Source organism: Leptosomus discolor, chromosome 4 (assembly GCF_034619465.1).
Source record: "Leptosomus discolor isolate bLepDis1 chromosome 4, bLepDis1.hap2, whole genome shotgun sequence".
Classification (NCBI taxonomy): Eukaryota; Metazoa; Chordata; class Aves; order Leptosomiformes; family Leptosomidae; genus Leptosomus; species Leptosomus discolor.
Window position 1 is genome coordinate 12,668,967 of NC_141394.1, and position 20,147 is coordinate 12,689,113.

Genomic DNA, 20,147 nt, shown 5'->3' on the forward strand with positions numbered 1-20,147 from the left:
CTAGGGATCAACATGTCCTGGGCACAGGACCCACAAGTCCAAAGAGACAGAGAGAACTGGGTACAGATGTATTAAGAGGTTTCTCTGTGTTCTCAGGGCTCACAGCCAGGAGGGGAGTAGAGCTGTGGAGCACAGTACAGCTGGTAAAAGCAGACCACCCTGTTACTGAGGCTGTGCGGGGGGCTGGACACCTCACATGTTGATGATTTACATCTGACAGGGTTCAGGAACGACCGAGGGGCAGTCTGACTGTTAGACCCACTGATATTACCTGAGCACTACGTGTGTGTGTGCAGAGGTGAGCTGCGTGCGTGTTGGTTACACACGCACGCATGCGCACAGGAGCCCAGACGCAGAGAGTCAGCATTAGTTTAGCATCCAATCACCAAGTCACTTGTGTGCCTGGGCTGACCAAGAGGAGAACTTGTGTGAAACGGGGGATGACACGCAGTAATTATTCCAATGCAGTGCTTTACACTGAAGGAAGGCGGCTGGGATGAAGCGCCAACTGCAGGTCGTTCGTGCTGACAAGGGCTGCAGTCAGCTCCAACAGCTGCCCCTCTCCCAAGTGGGCTGACCAATGTTGCCACCCTCTTGTCTCCAGGGAGGCTTGAAGGCACGTGGCTTAGGTCTAATACAGTAGGTAAAGCAGATATTAATAGAACCATTGTTCAAATCCATCCTAAGAATACAGCCTTTCATATCATCGTATTCAAACGCTCAGCAGTGCATGTCTTTGATAAATACATGCGATTTTGTATAGGCCAGTCTAGTCTGGCATAAGATCTGACTCGACTTGACTTTATTTTTGTGCTGTATGCAAAGTAGAAATCTCTGTGCCTTAAGCTCCATGACAAATAAGAATGTATTGATTAGGCATTTCCACAAGACTTGCCAGCATGGTATTGCACATGTGTGCTGTATCACACATTTAAAACCAGTACCTGCTTCTGTTTTCTAGTGACCAGCTGACCCTGGTATTGCACTAAGGTCCCTGGAAATTAAGAATATCACCAGTATTACTTGGAGCGATACTTGCAAATAGGAGCAAACCTATTTATGTTGTACTACTTCTGCACCAAATGTCCTTGTTTCTGCTTTTAGAGTTTAACTCTCCCATTTTCATCCACTAAAAATGGAACAGGAACTCTTTTACCCATATCGGTAGCCTCCTGCTCCTAGCTGTTGTTCGGAGCTCACTAGAGGCTTCTCTTCCCCCATCTCATGGGTGGCTTTGCCTTCATTACTTGGTGTTCACATCATCTCTACAAAACGACAGATGCTATCACTGGCTTCATTCTTTATTGCATCATCCTCCTCAGACACTGTGACCCTTAGAAACCTGCTGCCCTATCTCTTGCGTCTTAATTACCACCGCTGTCACTCAGGGAAATCCTGCTGCTTTGCCCAGAGAAGACGTGTTGCATTTAGTGAACCTGCAGCTTGTATGTGTGGCAGTGGCCCAGTCGCTGGGAACGGCTGAGTGGAAATCAAAAATGAGCCAGTTGAAAGGCTTGTTTTCTGTTTCTCTTGTATCTTCCTCCTGTTTTTGTTCAAGTGTCTTCTATACCTCCACTCCAGTCAGCAGCATTTATATCTCTGTTGTGATTGTGGTGGAGACAGTAGCCTGGGAAGCAGACTGTAAGAGGTGTCAGATGGAAAACGTTTGAGCATCAGCCGGTGGAAGCCCCTACCATCCCCAGCAGGAAAGGAGCAGAGAGTGGCCTGACCCGTTGCTGCTGGAGCTGTCCTTGTGCTCGCAGGAACAACAGGGATGCAGTCCAGCTGAGAGCATCTCCTGGAGAGAACTGCTGCAGTTGCTTCCAAGGAGGTGCCAGGGCCCATGCGTGCCGGTCCGTCGGGAACAGCGGAGGTGGTGCCAGGGGTGGCTGCCGCATGAAGTGACAGCAGCTCGGTAAACGGAACAGGTCTCTCTTGCTTAGAGACTGAGCAGAGCTGCTGTCGCGCACTTCACGGTGCGTGCTAAGGTGGTTCACAGCACGTTTCCATTTCATAACCACCACCTTCAGCATTTCTACCTATGCATTCAGGGGTGATGCACAATGTCAATAGGTGTAACGTTTAAGTACTGCAGTACTTTAGAGAAAAGAGCTCACAGGCATTCCACTTATCGTAACCATCTTGGGTATGGCAGCGGGGTTTACAGAGGCAGTCGAGAGGCCTGGTCCTGCAGCCCTCACTCCAGGCGGGCAGATTTCATTCATCTAAATGTTTCCTGAAACTCAGTAAGGAGCACCTGACTGTGACCAGACCAGAGATGCACATTTGGGGCAAATTTCTGTACTTCTGCCTTTGTGAAAACATGTGACAGTAAAGCATACTCTCGCCAGCAGAACTTCCTTGCTGTAGTGATACAGTATACTGGTTTTCTCCTGACTTTTTCCAAGCCAAAGCCTAGTATTATTTTTCTTTGCCTAGGCAGAGCATTTATAGTTTTGTAAGTCAGGAAAGACTGACATAACGCATGCACTGAACATGCCGAAGAGGGTATCCAGAGAGTGCCAATCAAGCATGTGCCTGACTTTTAAAATAAGGCTTTTAATTACAATCAACGTAGGAAATTTAAATTAGAAGAAACTGGAAGAGTTCTTTCACTTCACCTTCTTTTGGACTCTTGAAATATATTAAAACTGGATTTCTGGAAGGCCTAAATCAAAGGTATTTTTCAGTGCTACATGCACAAGTTGCTGCTAGACCCTCACCACCACTGAGTGTAAGCACAGCACTGGCAACCACAGATCTAAGTCGGTAGCAGGCACAATTAGCCAGAAACTTGAGCATTAACATGGCACCACCTTACAAATTAGGTATAATGGTAATTATTTTAGCTGAACACCAGTTATATTTACTACTCCTATGACAAGCCCTTGGAGGATATTTTGCGGTCCCTACTGAAAACCATTAGATGTACCTTTTAGCGATCCGAAGTGGGAGGCACGTGCCATACCTCAGGATCAGCTGTGCAGATTAATCCCCAGCTAGCGCATCACTCCACACAGGCTGAGTGTGAACAGGCTGGATGAGCTGAACTAGAGTAACATGCCAGGAAGTGAAGGAGTTTCTGAAATACTTGTGACCCAGGCCGCTCAAACCTTTCAAAGTCAAAAAGTAGAACTGCACTTGCAATTTGACCCATAGCTGTAATATTTATTTAGCACAGGGAAAGAGCTTTCATTTAGTAAAAATCTGTTACACTTGGCAGGAATTTAAAATGTAAGATGGTTATTGTAAGCTTGATGGTGCTGTGCTGTTTATTGATTTGGCCCTGACCAGGAGCACTGCTAAGCAGATGCAAGTGGCCTTCATACCCTCAGAGTCAGGTCCACAGAGGCTAGCCCAAAACTTTATGGGGAAAGTTGGGCATGAAGGCATACCATCAATTCAGAAAGAAAAAAGGGAGGATAAATTGCATTTCAGTTTGGTAGGTCTGAAAATATTTAAATGCCTGTACACCCAAAAAGCAAGTGCTAGGAGCAGGAAGGACGTTCAAGGAAAAAACGTATGACTGTTGTGCTCTGCTTGCTAAGATTCAAGGTATGCAAATCCACAACAGGCAGGTAGGCATTAAGAGCCACCTATATACACAAGTCCTTAATAGGCGTTTGCAAGGTCAAACTTACTGAAATTTGCTCGCTCTTTTTTTCTTTCTTTTTTTTCTCTTTGTTTCTCACCAGAGCAGGAAGGATGGTAACTAGCTTTAAAATACCTAGCTTGGCTAATGCATTCGAAGGGGCAGAGTCCATAGCAAAAATACCATGAAGGAGCCAATATCATGCCACTTTCTCTCCAGTTAGTACCTACATCCATTAGCAGTTTCTTTTGCTCTGCTGGCCACAAGACAGTGTATACAACTGCACTTTTAAAGCAATGCAATTTAAGAAACTTCATCTAGGATTCACAGAATTCTAATTCACAGAATCCTAGATCCAATGGAAACGTAGTCCACTAGATTGTCCTGCTCCTTTACACACCTTTCTTTTCTTTCTGTTATAAAGGTTGTTACTGGAGGGAAAAATCTTGCTTAGTTGCTGCCATAATCTTAACAAAATGTCCCATCAAGTTCATCAGCCATCTATGTCTCTGACCATCTGCTTGGGGTACCTCTACGTCGTATTAGCAAAGGGAACCGATGTCTACTACTAAGGCATGGCAGATTGGTTGTCAGGCCTGACCCTGAATTTCATTATGAAAATGACGGCACAAACAAAAAGTCATTCCCTTCAACTGCCTGAGATGCAAACTGGCTGTTAGTGGGCAGAAGCCTGTGTCTGTAGATGTTATTATTTTATTAATGAAATGAAATAAATGACCTGTGACTGGTGGTGGCTCAACTGTGACAGATACTGTAGGTTTAAGACAGCAACCCAAAGCTCTCCAGTGGTGAGGGCAAAGCAGTCCATGCGAGCTGAGGAACAGAGCCAGGAACAGGGCAACAAGGCCACACTGGAAGAGAGGAGGAAGCAGCCCTGGCATAAGGACATGCCCTGAAATGTAGCAACTCTCTCCTGGGGCAAGCAGTTTTTTTCTAGTGGCAGTACGTGGGATTTCTAGACGATTTAGAGACCTGATACAGTTCGTAACACTGGGGTGTGCTCGGGTTTGCTGGGAAAGACCTCCCACAGAACCAAGTAACACCCTAATAGCCCTTAGGCTCTTCTGAAAATTTTCAGCCCTAAATAATCAACTTTCTTCTGGGATCATCCTCTACTTCCTAAAGATACCCATCCAGCGTTTTACAACCATTCCAAATTTTAGCAGGTTTTATTTATGCTGTACTATAATGTAAAATAAAATATCATCCATCTACCTCAGCACAGAAAGATATAAAATGTGCTACTATCTACCGTGCGCTTTCCACCTGCGTTTACCCTCTCTGATCACACAGTAATATTTTGCATCCAGCAAGGAAACTTACATTTCAGACCATTAAAGAATTTGTTGTTCCCAGTGGAAAAAAATGGTAATTCCAAGAAAATCTTATCCTTTTTAATTTGATCAAACTGATTTAAATTGCAGGGTTTGGATTGCCAGACCAAGTAATAAAGATAGAGCAACATTGTGGGAGAAGACTACAGATAGAAACGTGTCGAAAATAATCTCTACCTATGAATGAGAAATCCTGAGCTGTTCAGTACAAGCAGTGCACTGGCAGTTGAGTGCTGTCCTTAGAGGGTTATGTTAAGCATTCAGAGGCTACAGGTCAGTGAAACTGTTACTTATCATCTGGTTGGCTGTCCGACAGAAGCTGTCGAAGACAGACAGCGAGCTTAGTCCGTTTAAGCCTAAGTGATTTGTTTTCATTTAGCATTTGTCCAGCACAGTTACCAGAAGTTGCAAAATTCATTTCAGAGTGATTTCAGAATCGTATGCATCCATATATACTTAGTGACACGAAGCAGCATTAGTAGCTCCATTCCTTGTAATTGAATTAACATTTTTTAAGACTGTTTAAATTACATGAAGGCTATGACACAAGCCATCAAAAAAGCAGCACATTCAATATTAAAATTAAACGTTAAGGCTGAAGGCATGGCATTATATCACACTGTTGAGGGACGAAACTCAAATGTATTGAGACATTCTAATTTATGGATGGAACCTTAAAGTATAATGGGCTTTGGCAACCTATGGCACAGTCACTTCTTTTGCTAGGTAGCAATTTCCCCTTTAGACAAAGCGCACAAACAGACGAAGATGAGAGGCGTATGTTACTTGAAGGCACTCCATAAAGAAACTGCAGCCAAGTTCTTCAGAAAGTATTATGGCGTATGAAGACTCAGTCATTTTGAAATGCTAACAACCCAAGTGTTTAGGGTTTTTTAATTCTTTATAGATCTATAGTTCATAATGGACTTAAGACATGCAAGAAGTGATTTCAGAACAAAAATAGCTTTGAATTATGGGAATACAGTAAAAAGATCAGAAGCAATAAATAATTTTTTTAATTATTTTTCTTCTTTTTCTCTCCGCTATCCACCTCTAACATACAGTTGTCACATTCAGCAGCATGTGTGCTGCAGCCTTTCCCAACTTTTTATCCTGTTCATTCCTTGATTCTGCAGGAGCTGTTGCAATCAATGTCAAGATAATGGAACCGCTCCCTCACCCCGCCTTCTTTTTGATAATGTTGGATTAAAGCTAATGAGAAAATTTCCGTGCATGAAATGATTAACACGTGCAATTGCTTTCAGGCTTTAGAGACTCTAGTGTCAGTACAGTGAGTATCTGGGTGGGCAGATCTGAGCACACTCAGAACTCAATTAGCTACAATTTAGGACAAGCTTATAATAAACTTATCCTAAGTAAGTAAGCCTCTTTGAGGTCTAGGCTGCCACAGCTACCTGCAGGTGACACTACTACCTTCTAGGTGATACATGAACTCTCATTTTCTGCAAAGAGTCTTTTCAAGATGTTTCAGAAGCCTCTCCTCTTGGTTAGAGAGTTAGAGCCCAATGAAGGCAAAGGAAAAGCAGCCTATTTCTTTTCACCTCATTCTGTCACCAAGTTTCCCATCCCAGAGCTTTCCTAGTTCCTGATCATTTGATTTCGATCATTGCTCATCTCTGTTGATAGAAAGTATTTGTACTGATCCCCTCCAAAACAGTCTGAATCTTGTAGAACATGCCAGATCACTGCTGAAGAACACTGGGACCTTTCACTTCTATAGCTACGGAGAATTCCATCTCCGATAAACTATCCCATTCCTCATAATCTTTGGGAGCATGGGAGCTGTGTTATTTTTGCTCCAAATAAAACCTTTTCATTTAAATGTTGTTGAAAAGCAAATTCACAGGGCTATGGGTACACACTGAAAGGAATTTCTTTGCTGAATCTGTGTGAGCAAGTGGAGGGCTTCTCAGCTGCTGGTGGTGTTTGTAGCCTACAGTGTGGTTTGAAATTATTTTAGTTCCTGTTCTTTATCTGTGACTCACAGGGAAAAGGCAGGCACAGACCTATGTCAAGGAAACATGGTCATTAAAGTCATTTCATCCTTGGACTTCAAATTTGTGATGAGGTGGAAGAAATGATGCTATTGTCTGAAATCAAATTCTGATCTCTTCTCGAATCTGACAACGTGGAGGCATTCCCAACTCAGTGACAGAACTCCTGAGACACCTCAACAATGGATTATCTGCCAAATCAGTAAGACACCTTCTTGGGACGTCTGTTGTTATAATGCTGTTCCTTCTCAGCAGAAGCATTTCAGATACAAAGTGAAAAATTAGAGTGATTCAAGCTGAGAGGAGACCTTATCACCCTCTACAACTACCTGAAAGGAGGTTGTAGTGAGGTGGGGGTCGGACTCTTCTCCCAAGTAACAAGCGATAGGACGAGAGGAAACGGCCTCAGGTTGCACCAGGGGAGGTTTAGACTGGACATGAGGAAAAAATTCTTTACTGAACGAGTGGTCGAACACTGGGACAGGCTGCCCAGGGAAGTGGTGGAGTCTCCATCCGTGGATGTGTTCAAAAAACAGGTAAATGTGGCACTTTGGGACATGGTTTAGTGGGCATGGTGGTGTTGGGTTGACGGTTGGACTTGATGATCTTAGAGGCCTTTTCCAACCTTACGATTCTGTGATTCTAAGAAGCTGCTGAATGACTGATACAAGGCAGGACTTGACCAACACCCACATAGCCCAGTAGTCCGAATGAAGCTATACAAGCTGCTAGAGACGAACATGCTGCAAGAGTAAGAAGACATTAGGACATAAGCTCTAAGTCTTCCACAGATGGGAGCCTGACAGAGAAACACCTTAGCAATGAGTTAAAACTGATTTCTTTTTAGGAGCCAAAGTACTCTGGAACTGGGCAGCAGTTAATTCGTATGAAACCCAAGTTGAAGCAGAAAACCATAGCAAGCCTTCAGCAGGTGGGTGCTGTTGTGGGATGCTCTGCATGGTGGCGCAATAGTTGACACACCTCTACGTAGGGGAGACTGAATGCAGTTTACTGCAGAAGATGAGCAAGAGTTGTGTGTAACCGTTCAAGACGATACAGAAGAAGAACGTGATGAAAGAGCTTTCAGATTGTTTCATGTGCTTCTCCATTGACAGTGGTCCCTACAGCGCTACAGCTGCTTTATAGTCTTGTTTTAGATGAGCCAAGTGATCAATCTCTTTTCCCAGGAAAAACTGGGAAATTCTTGGACTCAGTTGTCAGTAAGTCTTCCCTGATTATAGGCCTTTTTTTCTGTTCTTAAAACTTGGCAGTTACTCCCTTCTCTCTAGTCTGAAGTATCTCAAACCATTATTGCTTGTTGTGAACACTTTAAGAGCAGACTTTTCAGCTCCTGAGTAACTAAATGGTTGCCTTCTTACAATGTTTGCATTTTGCTTTGGAAAGCAGGACACAGCATGGCCTGGCACACTTAGCAAGAAACAGGAATCTTCTGCTGTCACTCACAGAAGACTTAAAACAAAAGGTCTCCTCAGCCCCAGCTCCATTGCCATACATGGGATTAATCATGTAAATACTCTCTGTAAAGAAAGGAAAGACTGCAGAAATTGGTAGCACAGTTCGAATCTGCACAAAATTCAAATGCCAGGACTCTGTCAGAGCATTTTCTTTTCTTGCCTAGTTTATATGCTCAAATCATAATGTAGTATTTCCTCCTGCAAACAGTACTTTTGTAAACGTTGAAGCAGTGTTACGGGGATTTATCACGTAGTTACACAGCTGCAGCTATGGATAGTTGCACCTCTATCCATTCTGGCTGTCCAACAGTAACTTGTTTAAATGTAAGAAAAGGGAAAAGTGAAGGCCTGAACATTAACTGATCAAAACTGTGAAAGATAAAAATGGTAATGTTTCAGTTTGCCATGTGTATGTGTCTGAATGGCCAGAGGCACAAGGAGATGTGTGCTGCACTTTAGCTAAACATGACTTAAATCTGCAAATCAAAGATCCCCTTTTGAAAGATAATCTAGATAAATGGTATATCTAATCAAAATGGATTAATATACATATCAACATAAACAGAGGTATACATGTTTATTGTGTGGAAATTTAACCTCTGTGCAAAGTGGGTTTTTTCCTTTTTAACACGTTTTGCCAAAGAGCATGTGATGCCTCTGTGCATGCAAATGTTTCTACGGCTATTTGTATGCATCTATACATATAAGAATTTCTTCATACAGAAATGTATGTATGTGTAAATTGTGTGAATGTAAATATAAGATAGGCCATATGTCCCAAAAGTCCCAAAAGAGCATCTGATGTTGATATGTAGACAGTGTGTTAAGGACCTTCCTAATTAATAACCCAGATTAAAACCTCTTGGCAATCAATTAAGATTAATGACAGAAGTCATTCTCTATCCCCCTACGCCCGCATCTCAGGCTGTGAAAACCCTGGGTCGTGAAACTTTAATCCTGTTATCTGCTGCCTTCTTCATCTGAAAAGCCTACAGATTAACACAGCAGACATTATCGAATTTATAACCAGCCGCTCGGACAGCTGCCCTACTTTCAGCAGTTAATGGAAAAGGAACTAATCTGGTTAGGAGTGTAGGACTAGTTCATAAATCTGGACACCCAAGACAGTTAAAGCTGTCATGTCTCTTCTGGAGAGTAGCGATCGAATGAACCTGTAAGCTTTTTTCTTGCTGCTTCTTGAAGGTAGCCGGTCTCTCTGAACGCTGGACTAATGGGATACTCGGCATTAGCATCAACTGCACAAGGGCTGTGCCCAAGCTGGAGCTCTGCTTTCTGACTGGGTTTGCTTAGATATACATACTGCCTTCTCTTCACTGGAAGCCAGGTAGTGATTAAATATAACTGGCTTTACTGCGATCCACTCCATAAAAAACATGTTTTCAGGAATTAAGAACACAAATTTGTTTTTTCCCTTTTGAATCACACGCCCAATGAAACAAACCGTTATTAACAAAAACTGCACTGCCAAATGAAACGTTTTCTTTTCAGTACAGCTGGGGGCGGGGGGGAGAATTGTAATGAAGAAGGTATTTGACAGCTGTAGCAAATTTATACTCCACCCAGAAAACACTGACTTTTCCTTTCTTAATAGGCATTATCCCCGTGCCGCCAGCACAGCTTAAGTTACTGCGATGCCCAGTATGGTGTATTTGTTGCATTTTAGAAGGCCTAAAGCACTCATCTTTCAGATAGCTGTTTGTAAACTAATAAAGGCAACAAGAATTCTTCTGGCTGCACGCTCTGGTGACAGCTCAGCTCTTTTAAAGCTCTATTAAAGTAGATCACGGTTTCACAAAAAGTACACCCTGTGCTGGCCCGGCAGCACTTCCACCCAGACTGCCACCCAGCACACGGCCTGCTGTTGTCTGTAGCAGTGGTACCAACACCGGTGGAGCAGTGTGCTCATCAGCGTGGCCCTGCCACCAGGGACCTGCCCCAGGTCTGGGGCTGCTTTGTCCCTTTTACTCTCTGGGAGTGCTGGGCGAATCCGTAGAAATGTCATGACCTTAAGACTGACACGTAGATGTATTTCTGACTGCTATTTCATTCATACGAGTGTTCATAATCTCATTGAGGAATTCTGAAGGCTCATTTTAAAAAGAGCAACACCACTCATCTGCACATAGGGAGGCAGTGCCAAAAGTGACTGTCTACGTAGATGGGAAAATATCCTTGTTTCTCCTAACACCAGAACATCATCTTTTAATACAAATTATGACTACTGCTTTCATTGATTGACAGCTAGCAAATCCAACTGTTAAGATAACCGCTCGAACAAGGATGGGACACCTGAGAGGCAGACAGGCTGGACCCTCCTGGATGGTAGCCTGCAATCCAGTTTTAACAAAGTGAAGCTGTGATACCCATTTACAATGAGCATCTTTTGCAGGAAGTACTACTAGCTAGATGCTTTAATTGAAGAATATTCTTCTGGGTCTTCAGCACAAGAAAATTCTACTAAGTTCATAATTCATAATCGTGCTTACCTCTTGGCTATCACTCGCCATTTTAACAAAAGGGGGAAGTGTCCTCTCCAAAAAAACTTTTTTTTCTTTTAGGCAGGCCAAGGGACTTTTTTTTCCTGAAATGTAGTTCCGTGCTTTGTTCAATGGGATGCATTGCTTTATGTTGGAGACTGACTGCTGAATTCAGTCTGAATAGGGCAGTTTGAAGCAAATACTCTTAAAATGTTTTCTTCCACTTTCTGTAACTATGAACTTAATAATTTTAACGGTAATATGGGTCTATTCGAGAAGTTTAAGAAAAACTTTGGCTCCAGTTTAGCTTTCAGGTCTATACAAACAAATTCCCACTTGGAAGAAATGGCAGAAGGAATGTTTTGGCAGAAACCAGTTAAGAAAAAGAGGTGCTTTCCCGCCCTTCTAATCTCGCACATTTTGTAACTAGTTTTGCATCTCCTTACCACCGCAGCAATTTAGAAGATCCAACATAAACTCTGTTCTATGAGTGATACTGAAGTTTCTTTTTAAAATTCTCTGTTAACAATTTCTTGAGTGTAGTAATTTCCATGTTCCACTAAAATATGCTGTACCATACTATCATTGAGCAAGGAGCTCAGTGAACCAAGTCTTACATTAGAATATGAATTGCTGCTAACTGCAGTTTGATTTGTGAAAGTTGTAAACTATAAAAAGTGCACTACTTCTAAGTAGCCACAGTAATCTTTCTCTGACTGTACTTGTTATTTCTCTACGCATTTCAACAATTTGCAGCGATTAAAAAGGAAGCCAGATCACCTTCATTTTCTTGAAGGAGGTCCCCCTTGTTTAGAAAATGGACAAACAGTTCTGATTTTAGAGAATATGGGAGTAAACCAGAAAATCCTGCTGTGGCCAGTCTGGCTCCTGTTCCACTTACCCTGCCGGCAAGCCAGCGTTGCTGGGTGCAATACAAAGCACTAGGCTAGCAGCGGTGCTGGCGGATGGGCAGGTCGGCTGCAGAGGTGGGTGGTGAACTGCCCATCGAAGCTGGTGAAGACTTTGGGGGAACTGACAGCTGAGCTACTCCTGGGCACTGCAGTTCATCTTGTCTTTCAAAACAGCGAGCTTTCTCTCCCTTGTAAGGCACGTAAAGCCTCAGCCTCCTGACAATGTCTCTTGCACTCCACAATTGACAGGCTGAGGTAATGAGTTAATATTTTCTGCCTGTGCCCAGCGTAGGAACTACTGAAGAAACGGTAAGGGAACGGTAACACGGCCCTCATCTCAGAGAACAGAACACTGTCAAACTGTTTCTAACTGTAAATTGTGTGACACCAACAGAGTCACAACGCAGAAGATAAATTCTTCTGTTTAACGCAGAGATGATCACAAAGAAACATGAGTTTAAACAGATGTTTCTATTAATTCTGCAGCCATTATTATAAAAAGAATCTTTAAAGCAGGTAAATATTAATAGGCTTAAAATTAAAAACAAATAAAAGTGTCTTCCCTTTTATTAGGCTGTTTTGTAACATTAAAAAAGCTTGAAGTATTCCATAGTTCTACTACAGAAGTTCTTTGGAATTAGCTACAGATTTTTTTTCCTGGTAGGGCAAAATCTTCAATTCAATGCCATAGGCCATTTGTGGACTTCAAAGACATTTGTGCGCGTGAATGTGCACAGGATCAGAATCTTGGCCACTATCAAACTGCGCAAAGCAACGAGGGCGTATAAAGAATCTGACAAACACTGGTGGTTACCTTTAGGTGCTGAACTACGAATCAAAACATAAGCACAAGGATTCAGAGAAGAGGACAGGACCTCAACGCTCGCACTGCAAACCTGTGCCAAGTTCTGTTCTCGTGCAGTAACAATCTCCCTGGAAGAGGTGTTCCAGTACAGAAACAATGATGGACACTCCTCCGCAATGCCACCATAACGGCGCAGGCGTTCACCTTGGCTTCCCAGCCAACACAACGCTGCAGGTTGCCAGTTTAACCTCAGTTAAAACTCTTGGACAGCTAACTGGTTTACCAGAGTACCCCAAAACTACTGCAGCTCGTTCTTCTTTGCCCCTTTAATAAAAAAAAGAAAAAGGAAACTAAGTATAAATAGGAGTATGAACGCAGGGTAATGCATCATTTATAAATTATCTTGTTAGCGCAGAAAACAAAACATGGCTTTGAAAATAAAATCTCCTGCTGCGGACTCCGCTACGTTTGATGGGAGCCCTTCAAAAGAGTTCATGGCTTAATGGAGGCTGTTTATGGGGGGACTTCGATCTGTACCTGCTGTCCCCTGTCACTCCCTGGAAACTTGGCGGCAGATGTTGCAGCATTAAGTTGTCTCTGAAGTGGCTCTCTGTCCTCTTCTCCCCACCACAACAGAGTCAAACTATATTAGATCTCTTTATTTGTGCCTGAGGCATGTTTGGGAGCGCAGCTGTGTCCACCCCCACTCTACCTTTAGTGTTTCAGCCCCCAGGCAGCAAATGTGAGACCAAAACTGTTCTGCCACTCTTAACTACATCTGCTGACAATCCTGCAGCCTCGCTGCAGGCTGCCAAGGACCTGTGCCTCCACTCTAAACAGATGTCGGCGACAACCTGCTAGCTCACACCTGTACAAGCTTCCCTAACCTCACGGATTGCTGGCTGAAAAATTTATGACTCAGAGGACTTCCATCCACAATCAAAGCTTCTTGGCTCAACTGCGAGCAGCCCTCAAACTGGGCCACCCTTGGCATTACTTGGCAACATGGCAGAGGTGGGAGAGGAGAGAGAGAAGGAAGAAAAAGCTCGCTCTGCTTTGATACTTCATGCCTAAATTTCAATTACTTGATGAAGGACTTGAATTCAGCAGTGAATTCTTCTACAAATGGGAACTGCCAAGTTCTCAAACAATAACAGAAAAGAAGACAAAACAAAACAACTATGTGGCTGCTGTTTACCGTAACAGTGCTTCTGAAGTAAGTATGTGTACGCGCGTCTCGCTGTAGGTACGTGTGACTGTTCATCTTACAGACTTAAGCCCGTCGGGGGTACAGCAGGGGATCTCTACCTAGCAAGTTATGAACAACACTTCATTTTTTTTCCCCAAGATATGAAATACCGTGCCAGACAGAAAGTGCACTCCTACAGCATCATAGGTCACACCTTAACAACCACTGGTTTAGATTTTATTCATCAGTACAAATTCTACTCCTTTTTTCAGTGGGGATACTGAAGATGAGCGAGCTACTTCTCTGTTTTTCATAAACCAAGATGTTGGTCAGTGTCTTCCTATCAAGAGAAGGCAGATGCCCGATTTCACAATAGCTCAGCAAAGCCTTCCCTGACAGGCAATTTTTACAGTAACTGTCTGTCTTTATGGTCAGAAAACCTCAAAACAGGGCCTGACTGACAGGTTTTTAGCCTGTTCGGGCACCATTTTGTCTACGTTCCTATTTACATTGAATTTACGTGTTAAACTGTATTGTACTCTATATTTTGTACATAAATCCGTTATTGTTAATTCTGCTACATGTAATGTGCATCACTCATGCAAACAGTAAAAATAACTTGCCAACCTAAGAACTAGAATGATAACACTAGTATTTGACTATGCTCCCTACTTCCAGCATTGCCCTTTGTCATTCTGCTTCTTCCACACTTGTCTTAATTAAATCTCACCTTTTCTTCCTTTAGAACAGCACCAAACTTCATCCCAGGAGAACAATCTAAATACCAATTACCTCTCCTTCTCTCAAAGGTAACTCCCTCCCTTTAACCGCTTTAACCCCTGTAATTCTTTTATGTCATGTTTATGGTATACGTTGCAAAATTAGTGTTCTTGCACACTACTGCTTTGTGGTACGAGAGAATCTGATCTGTCACGCCCATCTGGGGCCAGGTGGTTGAAAGAAAGTTGCCGTCTTATTTAGTGGAAATCATTTGCTCCTATGCCGCTTCTGATGTGCCACAAACGGGAAGCTGAATGGCCCTGGTAGATTTGAAATACCTTGATGATAAATCAGTTCCTGAGATAAATGCTAAGATTTAAAGTAATACTTTCTTCAGGAATAACAATCAGAAATACACAGTCTAGCGTTGCTATAAAAGGTTCAACTAATAACTCTACTTGCCAGTCATAGCACTCTTTGTAGGGGAGGCCACTTTTTAATGGGTCAAGAGTGTACTAGGAGAAAGGGCCATCTGAGAAACGAGTTTGCTCACCTTTTTTTTTCCCTGTGAAAGTTCCCTTTGGCATGGAAGTGCAAAGCCACATGAAGCAGTTTGCATGAAAGTTATTGGTGGTCACTTATATTTGATGTGGTTTTGGTATTCTGATTGCCAGACTCTACTCTTACAAATAGCCGGTTATAAGAAAATTTGGGTATTTGTTACAGAGTTTACACCAAATGAAGCACTGTGTTTTTGTTTTCCAGCTGAACACAAATAAAATACAGAATCCTTCACTCTGCTTTCAGGAGATCTGTGTTTCTGCAACACTTCTGGGCTGCTGCTGTGATGCATCTTCCAATGCACTTTGTTTCCCCAACGTGTTATTTTTTTTGTTGCGCCATCCTTTTGGCTGCAGTGCTTTCTTTAGTTACGGTCATGGAATTACCAGCAGCTGCTAAAGCCTAGCTGTAACATGCCCCTCTTTTGCCAACCATAGCGGATACACGCGCCACACACAAACCTCATCTCCTTGCTGTGGTCGCATCAGAGAGACTCTGTCATACTGTCTTCGTAGCAGCGCCCACAGTGCATCTAGTCGACCCTGTGGCAACAGAGCAACGGGACGTTCAGTACAGTAACCTGAGTCAACGGACTGCACGCCACACCTGCCAAGTTACTGCCCAAGGAGATCCATGGAGAAATGCATTGGCAGAACTGAGCACCAGTTCCTCAGAGCTGGGTAAGCAAAGTATAAACTGTACAGGCTGGGTCACCCACACCACACAGCTGTGGGGCTGCTCTTGCCCACCAGTGAATGCTAGGTACTGCACTCTCGCCTCCACTGGCAGCCAGGCAGCTGGGACCTAACCCACGTTTACTTCTGGGCAACACAGAAGTAATATGTTCATTTGCCAGTATTTTGGTCTGAATTGCCACGTGTCCATCTGGGATTTCTCCCACATAAATGTATGTGTTTTTACAGCACGTATACAGGCAGTTCATCGTTCTTAGGAAGCCAAAGACATGCTTGGCACATGGTGTGCAGCTGACTGGTGCTGCACGGTACGTGAATGCAGCAGGTTCCCTGTGAGCACTCAGGCTGCCTGTGCAGAACATGCTTCGCAGTTCCGACGCTTGTCAGAAGCATCCCGCTCCACACAGATGGGTTGCAGAGTTTGCACATGTGTGGACAACACGTCTCCAGGACTTCCTGGTGGTCAGAAAGGACTTAGAAGGAGTAGTGAAGACAGAATAGGTGTGTCTGTACTCCCAGCTAAACCAGTGTGTTCTCTGTTCTTACACATTTAAAGCAAGGTATTTATGGATCTTTCTTCAGTTTTTAAGACGAGCTTGTTCTGGTTTGCAAGTGACTCATGGCATCTACAGAGGAAAATGTCTTTATTTTCTGCTGTTTATTATGTTTCACTTGTCTGTCAGACTATTTGCATTACATTGTTTTATGTAAGTATTTGCTTTTCTTGGTTGGTAATGAGGATGTATGTTTAAAACTCAGTGTCACAGCCACAAACTGTGTAGTTTTAGGCTTAATTAGATATCCATTGAGATAGACCAAATGCTTAAAAAGCCCCTGTAGATTTTGGTAGTTACCATAAGATATGTCTCTTTTTGGGGGAAGGATAGCAGAATGTGGCAGTAATGATGAAGTACTGCCTTCAGAGCTAAAAACTGCTCCTGCTCTTCATCCAGAGTAGGTGTTTGCTTTGAGAGTAGTACATTACACTTCAATGGGAATGCTTGAAAAATAATGTACAGTTCAGCGTGCTTAAGACTCGAAAGGCAGACAAAATCCAGCCTTGAGTACAAAATTATATTGTACCAAAGACTGAAAAGATTACCTTAATTGGCGTATACCACTTCTCCTGAATGGCTGGTGAGGTAGGCTTTGGTTTAGGTGGTTTAGGATGGAAAGGTTCTTCTGGTTCTTCTGGAAGTTTCACCACTGCATTTTTTGCTTTTTCTAATCTAGCCCCTTCTTCAGTGGATCCTTTATCACCCCAGCGAACCTAAGTAAATAAAGCCAGAGTTCAGACGTAGATGCTCTGTATGCAAAGGACAAGGAAAGTGTAACAAATAACAGAAGTAGCTGAAGAAGTTTAAATTTGGAAGAAGTTCTGAATACCAAGAGGGGAGGTACTGAGGAAAATGTTCCCTCTTCATTTTTTACGACAAGCATTCTTAGTTATTAACCAATACATTTGTAAATATGAGTCTCTCAGTAGCAGAAAGTCAAGAGAAATACTGAAAGAAAATTCTACCACACATCACACAGGTTTGTAGGAAACAGGAAATCTGGGAAGTCTTTTCTAATTAATGATGTAAAAACATCATTTCCAGTTCCAATTTTTCCTAAAATACCAGACCTTAATCTAGCACCAAAGAAAGCCTAGATTTTTGTCACCCCCGACTTCCTCATCCAAGCAGCGTGTTTTTTGAGAACCCCAATTTAGATAGAAGGCAATACTGGAGCAAGTTTTAGCAGAAGCTCTTTGAAACTGCTCAGGTTTTCAAGTAAGAAGATACATACTGGAGAAAACGTAGATGAAGCGGTCTAACCTGCACAGTAAGTAAATGTAAAACATGTAGCAATGTGTATTTTATCAGTGCTACAAGTATATAAAATACATACAAAGGGTTCAAAGAGAAAGGAAACCTGGATTATTGCTGTTGGTGAGACAAGCACGTATTTCCAGTTTGGACAGTTCTTGGTAACACTGGCCTGCCTGGATTATTTTCAGTGTAAGACTTTGTAAATCATGCCATCTGCTACAGTCTGGCCTGTAAGGAGGACTCGATACACCTAAATCCAGGAAATTAAATTCTAATGTTACATCTTGTGTAAATGTGACGCACTGATGTGTCATGAAACTGTTACTGGAAACCAGCTAACTGGAACTGCAGGACTCCACCAACATACTTGCTTTTTTCAGGGACACCTGACTGGAGATGCCAGGCATGAAAAGAGAAGAATCCAAGTAAGAAAACTCAGAGGCTGACCTTCCACCCTGAGGCAAAGGACTGAGAGCATCACTGCACGCTGTTTGGTAGGTGTACGTCAGTTCTGTCTTGCTACCTGCCGATTGAAGCGCTGGAGAAGTAGGCAGAAAACCAGTGAGAGGCAACGACTCTCCCATGGCAAAAGGGCACAAAATCGTTCTGCTCACCAGGAAAAAGGCATGCCCCTGCTCTTCCTTCTGCTGCCCGAAGGGAGGCAGAAGGCTGCTCCAGGTCTTGCTAGGGACACTCTATAATGTGCCAGGAGAACTATGGCATAGGACAGGAGTATTTTTGTATATACGCCTTTCTTCACGGTACTGATGTTACTTGTGTTCGTGAGGTAGATCTGTTGGTCTTCTGTTTTGTTTCATTGCGCAAGATCGCATCTACAAACAGTAATGATTTAATCCCTGGAACCTCTCCTGGAGGCTCATCATGGCGCCTGTTAAAATTTGTAATTCTTTACATTGGGAACTGTTTAGTGATTTGCCTCTGAACAGCACTGCACAAAATGTTTTCTTTTTCTAAAATCTGAAACTCTTCTAAATTAGCAATTCTGAACTGCTGAAGGAAACCCATATAAGCAACACGGCTTTAAACTTGCATGTTCTTCTGCTGTATTTAAAAAGAACCCAAGCAAAGCTGATTCTTAGGCCAATACCTTTAAAGTTTCATCAAGACCCATCAATATGGCCTAGGTGGGTATTTCAGACAGGGAGAGTCTCCTAGATGGAGGTTAAAAACTGCAGAAAACTGCTTTGCACATTCCATAAAGGCTGACTTGACTCTATAAAATCTGACATAAGGACATGCCCATAAGGATGCACATTTTTCATTCTGTTTTAATTAACATGATGCTATCATGTCTCTTCAAAGACAGGCACTGTTGTCACTGAGAGTTCCTTTGGGATCAAGCCTCTCCTTAGCGTCACCATTGTCAGCGCATTTGGCTGGCCCACAGTTGGAGGACTTATGTTTCACTGCAATTTCTTCCAAAACATTCAGAAAAGGCTCTCACTCTCTCTTTCTCATTAGCTTGATGGAAAGAGCATGTCTTCAGGCAGCTATTTAAAGTTCCAGTCAAATGGAACTACTGAAAGCTGTTCTTTCATAGGCAAGGTCAAAATTGTTAGATAGGGTAAAAAAAATTTTACAAGGCTTATGTCACTGGGAAGGAAGCAAGCATTATGCCCTTGTATTTTCTGTACACTTTACAAGTCTTTGTTTCCACCATATGCAGCCTCAGAGAGCTTGTGTTTTAGTGAATTGGCATCTTCATATCATACAAACCTCCATCCTTTTGATTCCTCCAACTCCTCGTCCACCATAGTAGGAAGCGTCTACTGTGGGCCACTTCTTGGTAGGCAAGGGCTCTTGTTCTTCTTCCTGTAAATAAATTCAAATAACCTCTACTTTAAAAAGTACTTTTCTTTTTCCCCCCACTAAATGTCTTTTTAGTTTATTTCACAGAGATTGTTTTCCCGTGTTAGATGTGAAAGATCAGATATTTAGGTTCCCCAAGCATTTGCAAAATCTGTTCCTGTGTGGAAATATCTGTAATGTTTTGCATGGGAAGAGCATTGGTGGCGACTGTTAGAAGTCCAAGTGGGGACCCTACTGACAGTCATTTGTTTGCCTCATCCTTTTCCTTTCCATTAATAAAAATGAGCAAAACACACACAAAGAAAAGGATTTGCAGTGGCTTCTTCTACAGAAAAGATAATGTCTTCAAAGAGCCAGATCACCAGCCCTACTCATTTGGATTCAGCAGACAGTGTTCAGCAGATCTGCAGATAAAGGCCACAGAGCCGATCACAGTTTCCTAAGCCAACCTTTGTCCAACTTGCTCTTGGCTGCCTCAGCTCAATGAAGCGTGCCTTACCATGGACTTAACTGTCAGAGTACACTTGAGTACGCCAAAGCAATTGGCTAAATCAAGACCAAGGGGCAAAAATACTGAAGGCACCAGAAGATCTTCTAGTGCATTATTGCCTGTAAGAGGGAGAGAAATTCCCTTATAAGGGTTATTCAGTGTCTGGAATGCCAACGCTGTGGGAAAATGCTGTTTAG

At 42.8% G+C, this 20,147-nt stretch overlaps 1 protein-coding gene across 1 annotated transcript in view; it reads right to left on the reverse strand.

Moving 5' to 3' along the window:
- ANTXR2 (ANTXR cell adhesion molecule 2) overlaps positions 1-20,147 on the reverse strand; it is a 114,512-nt gene that overhangs the window by 29,356 nt on the left and 65,009 nt on the right. Inside the window, exons 14-16 of the mRNA XM_086463933.1 lie at positions 19,368-19,463; positions 16,919-17,086; positions 15,583-15,663 (exon numbers count right to left, since the gene is read on the reverse strand). Of these exons, the coding sequence (XP_086320059.1) occupies positions 15,583-15,663; positions 16,919-17,086; positions 19,368-19,463 (345 nt within the window). The remainder of the gene's footprint in view (positions 1-15,582; positions 15,664-16,918; positions 17,087-19,367; positions 19,464-20,147) is intronic.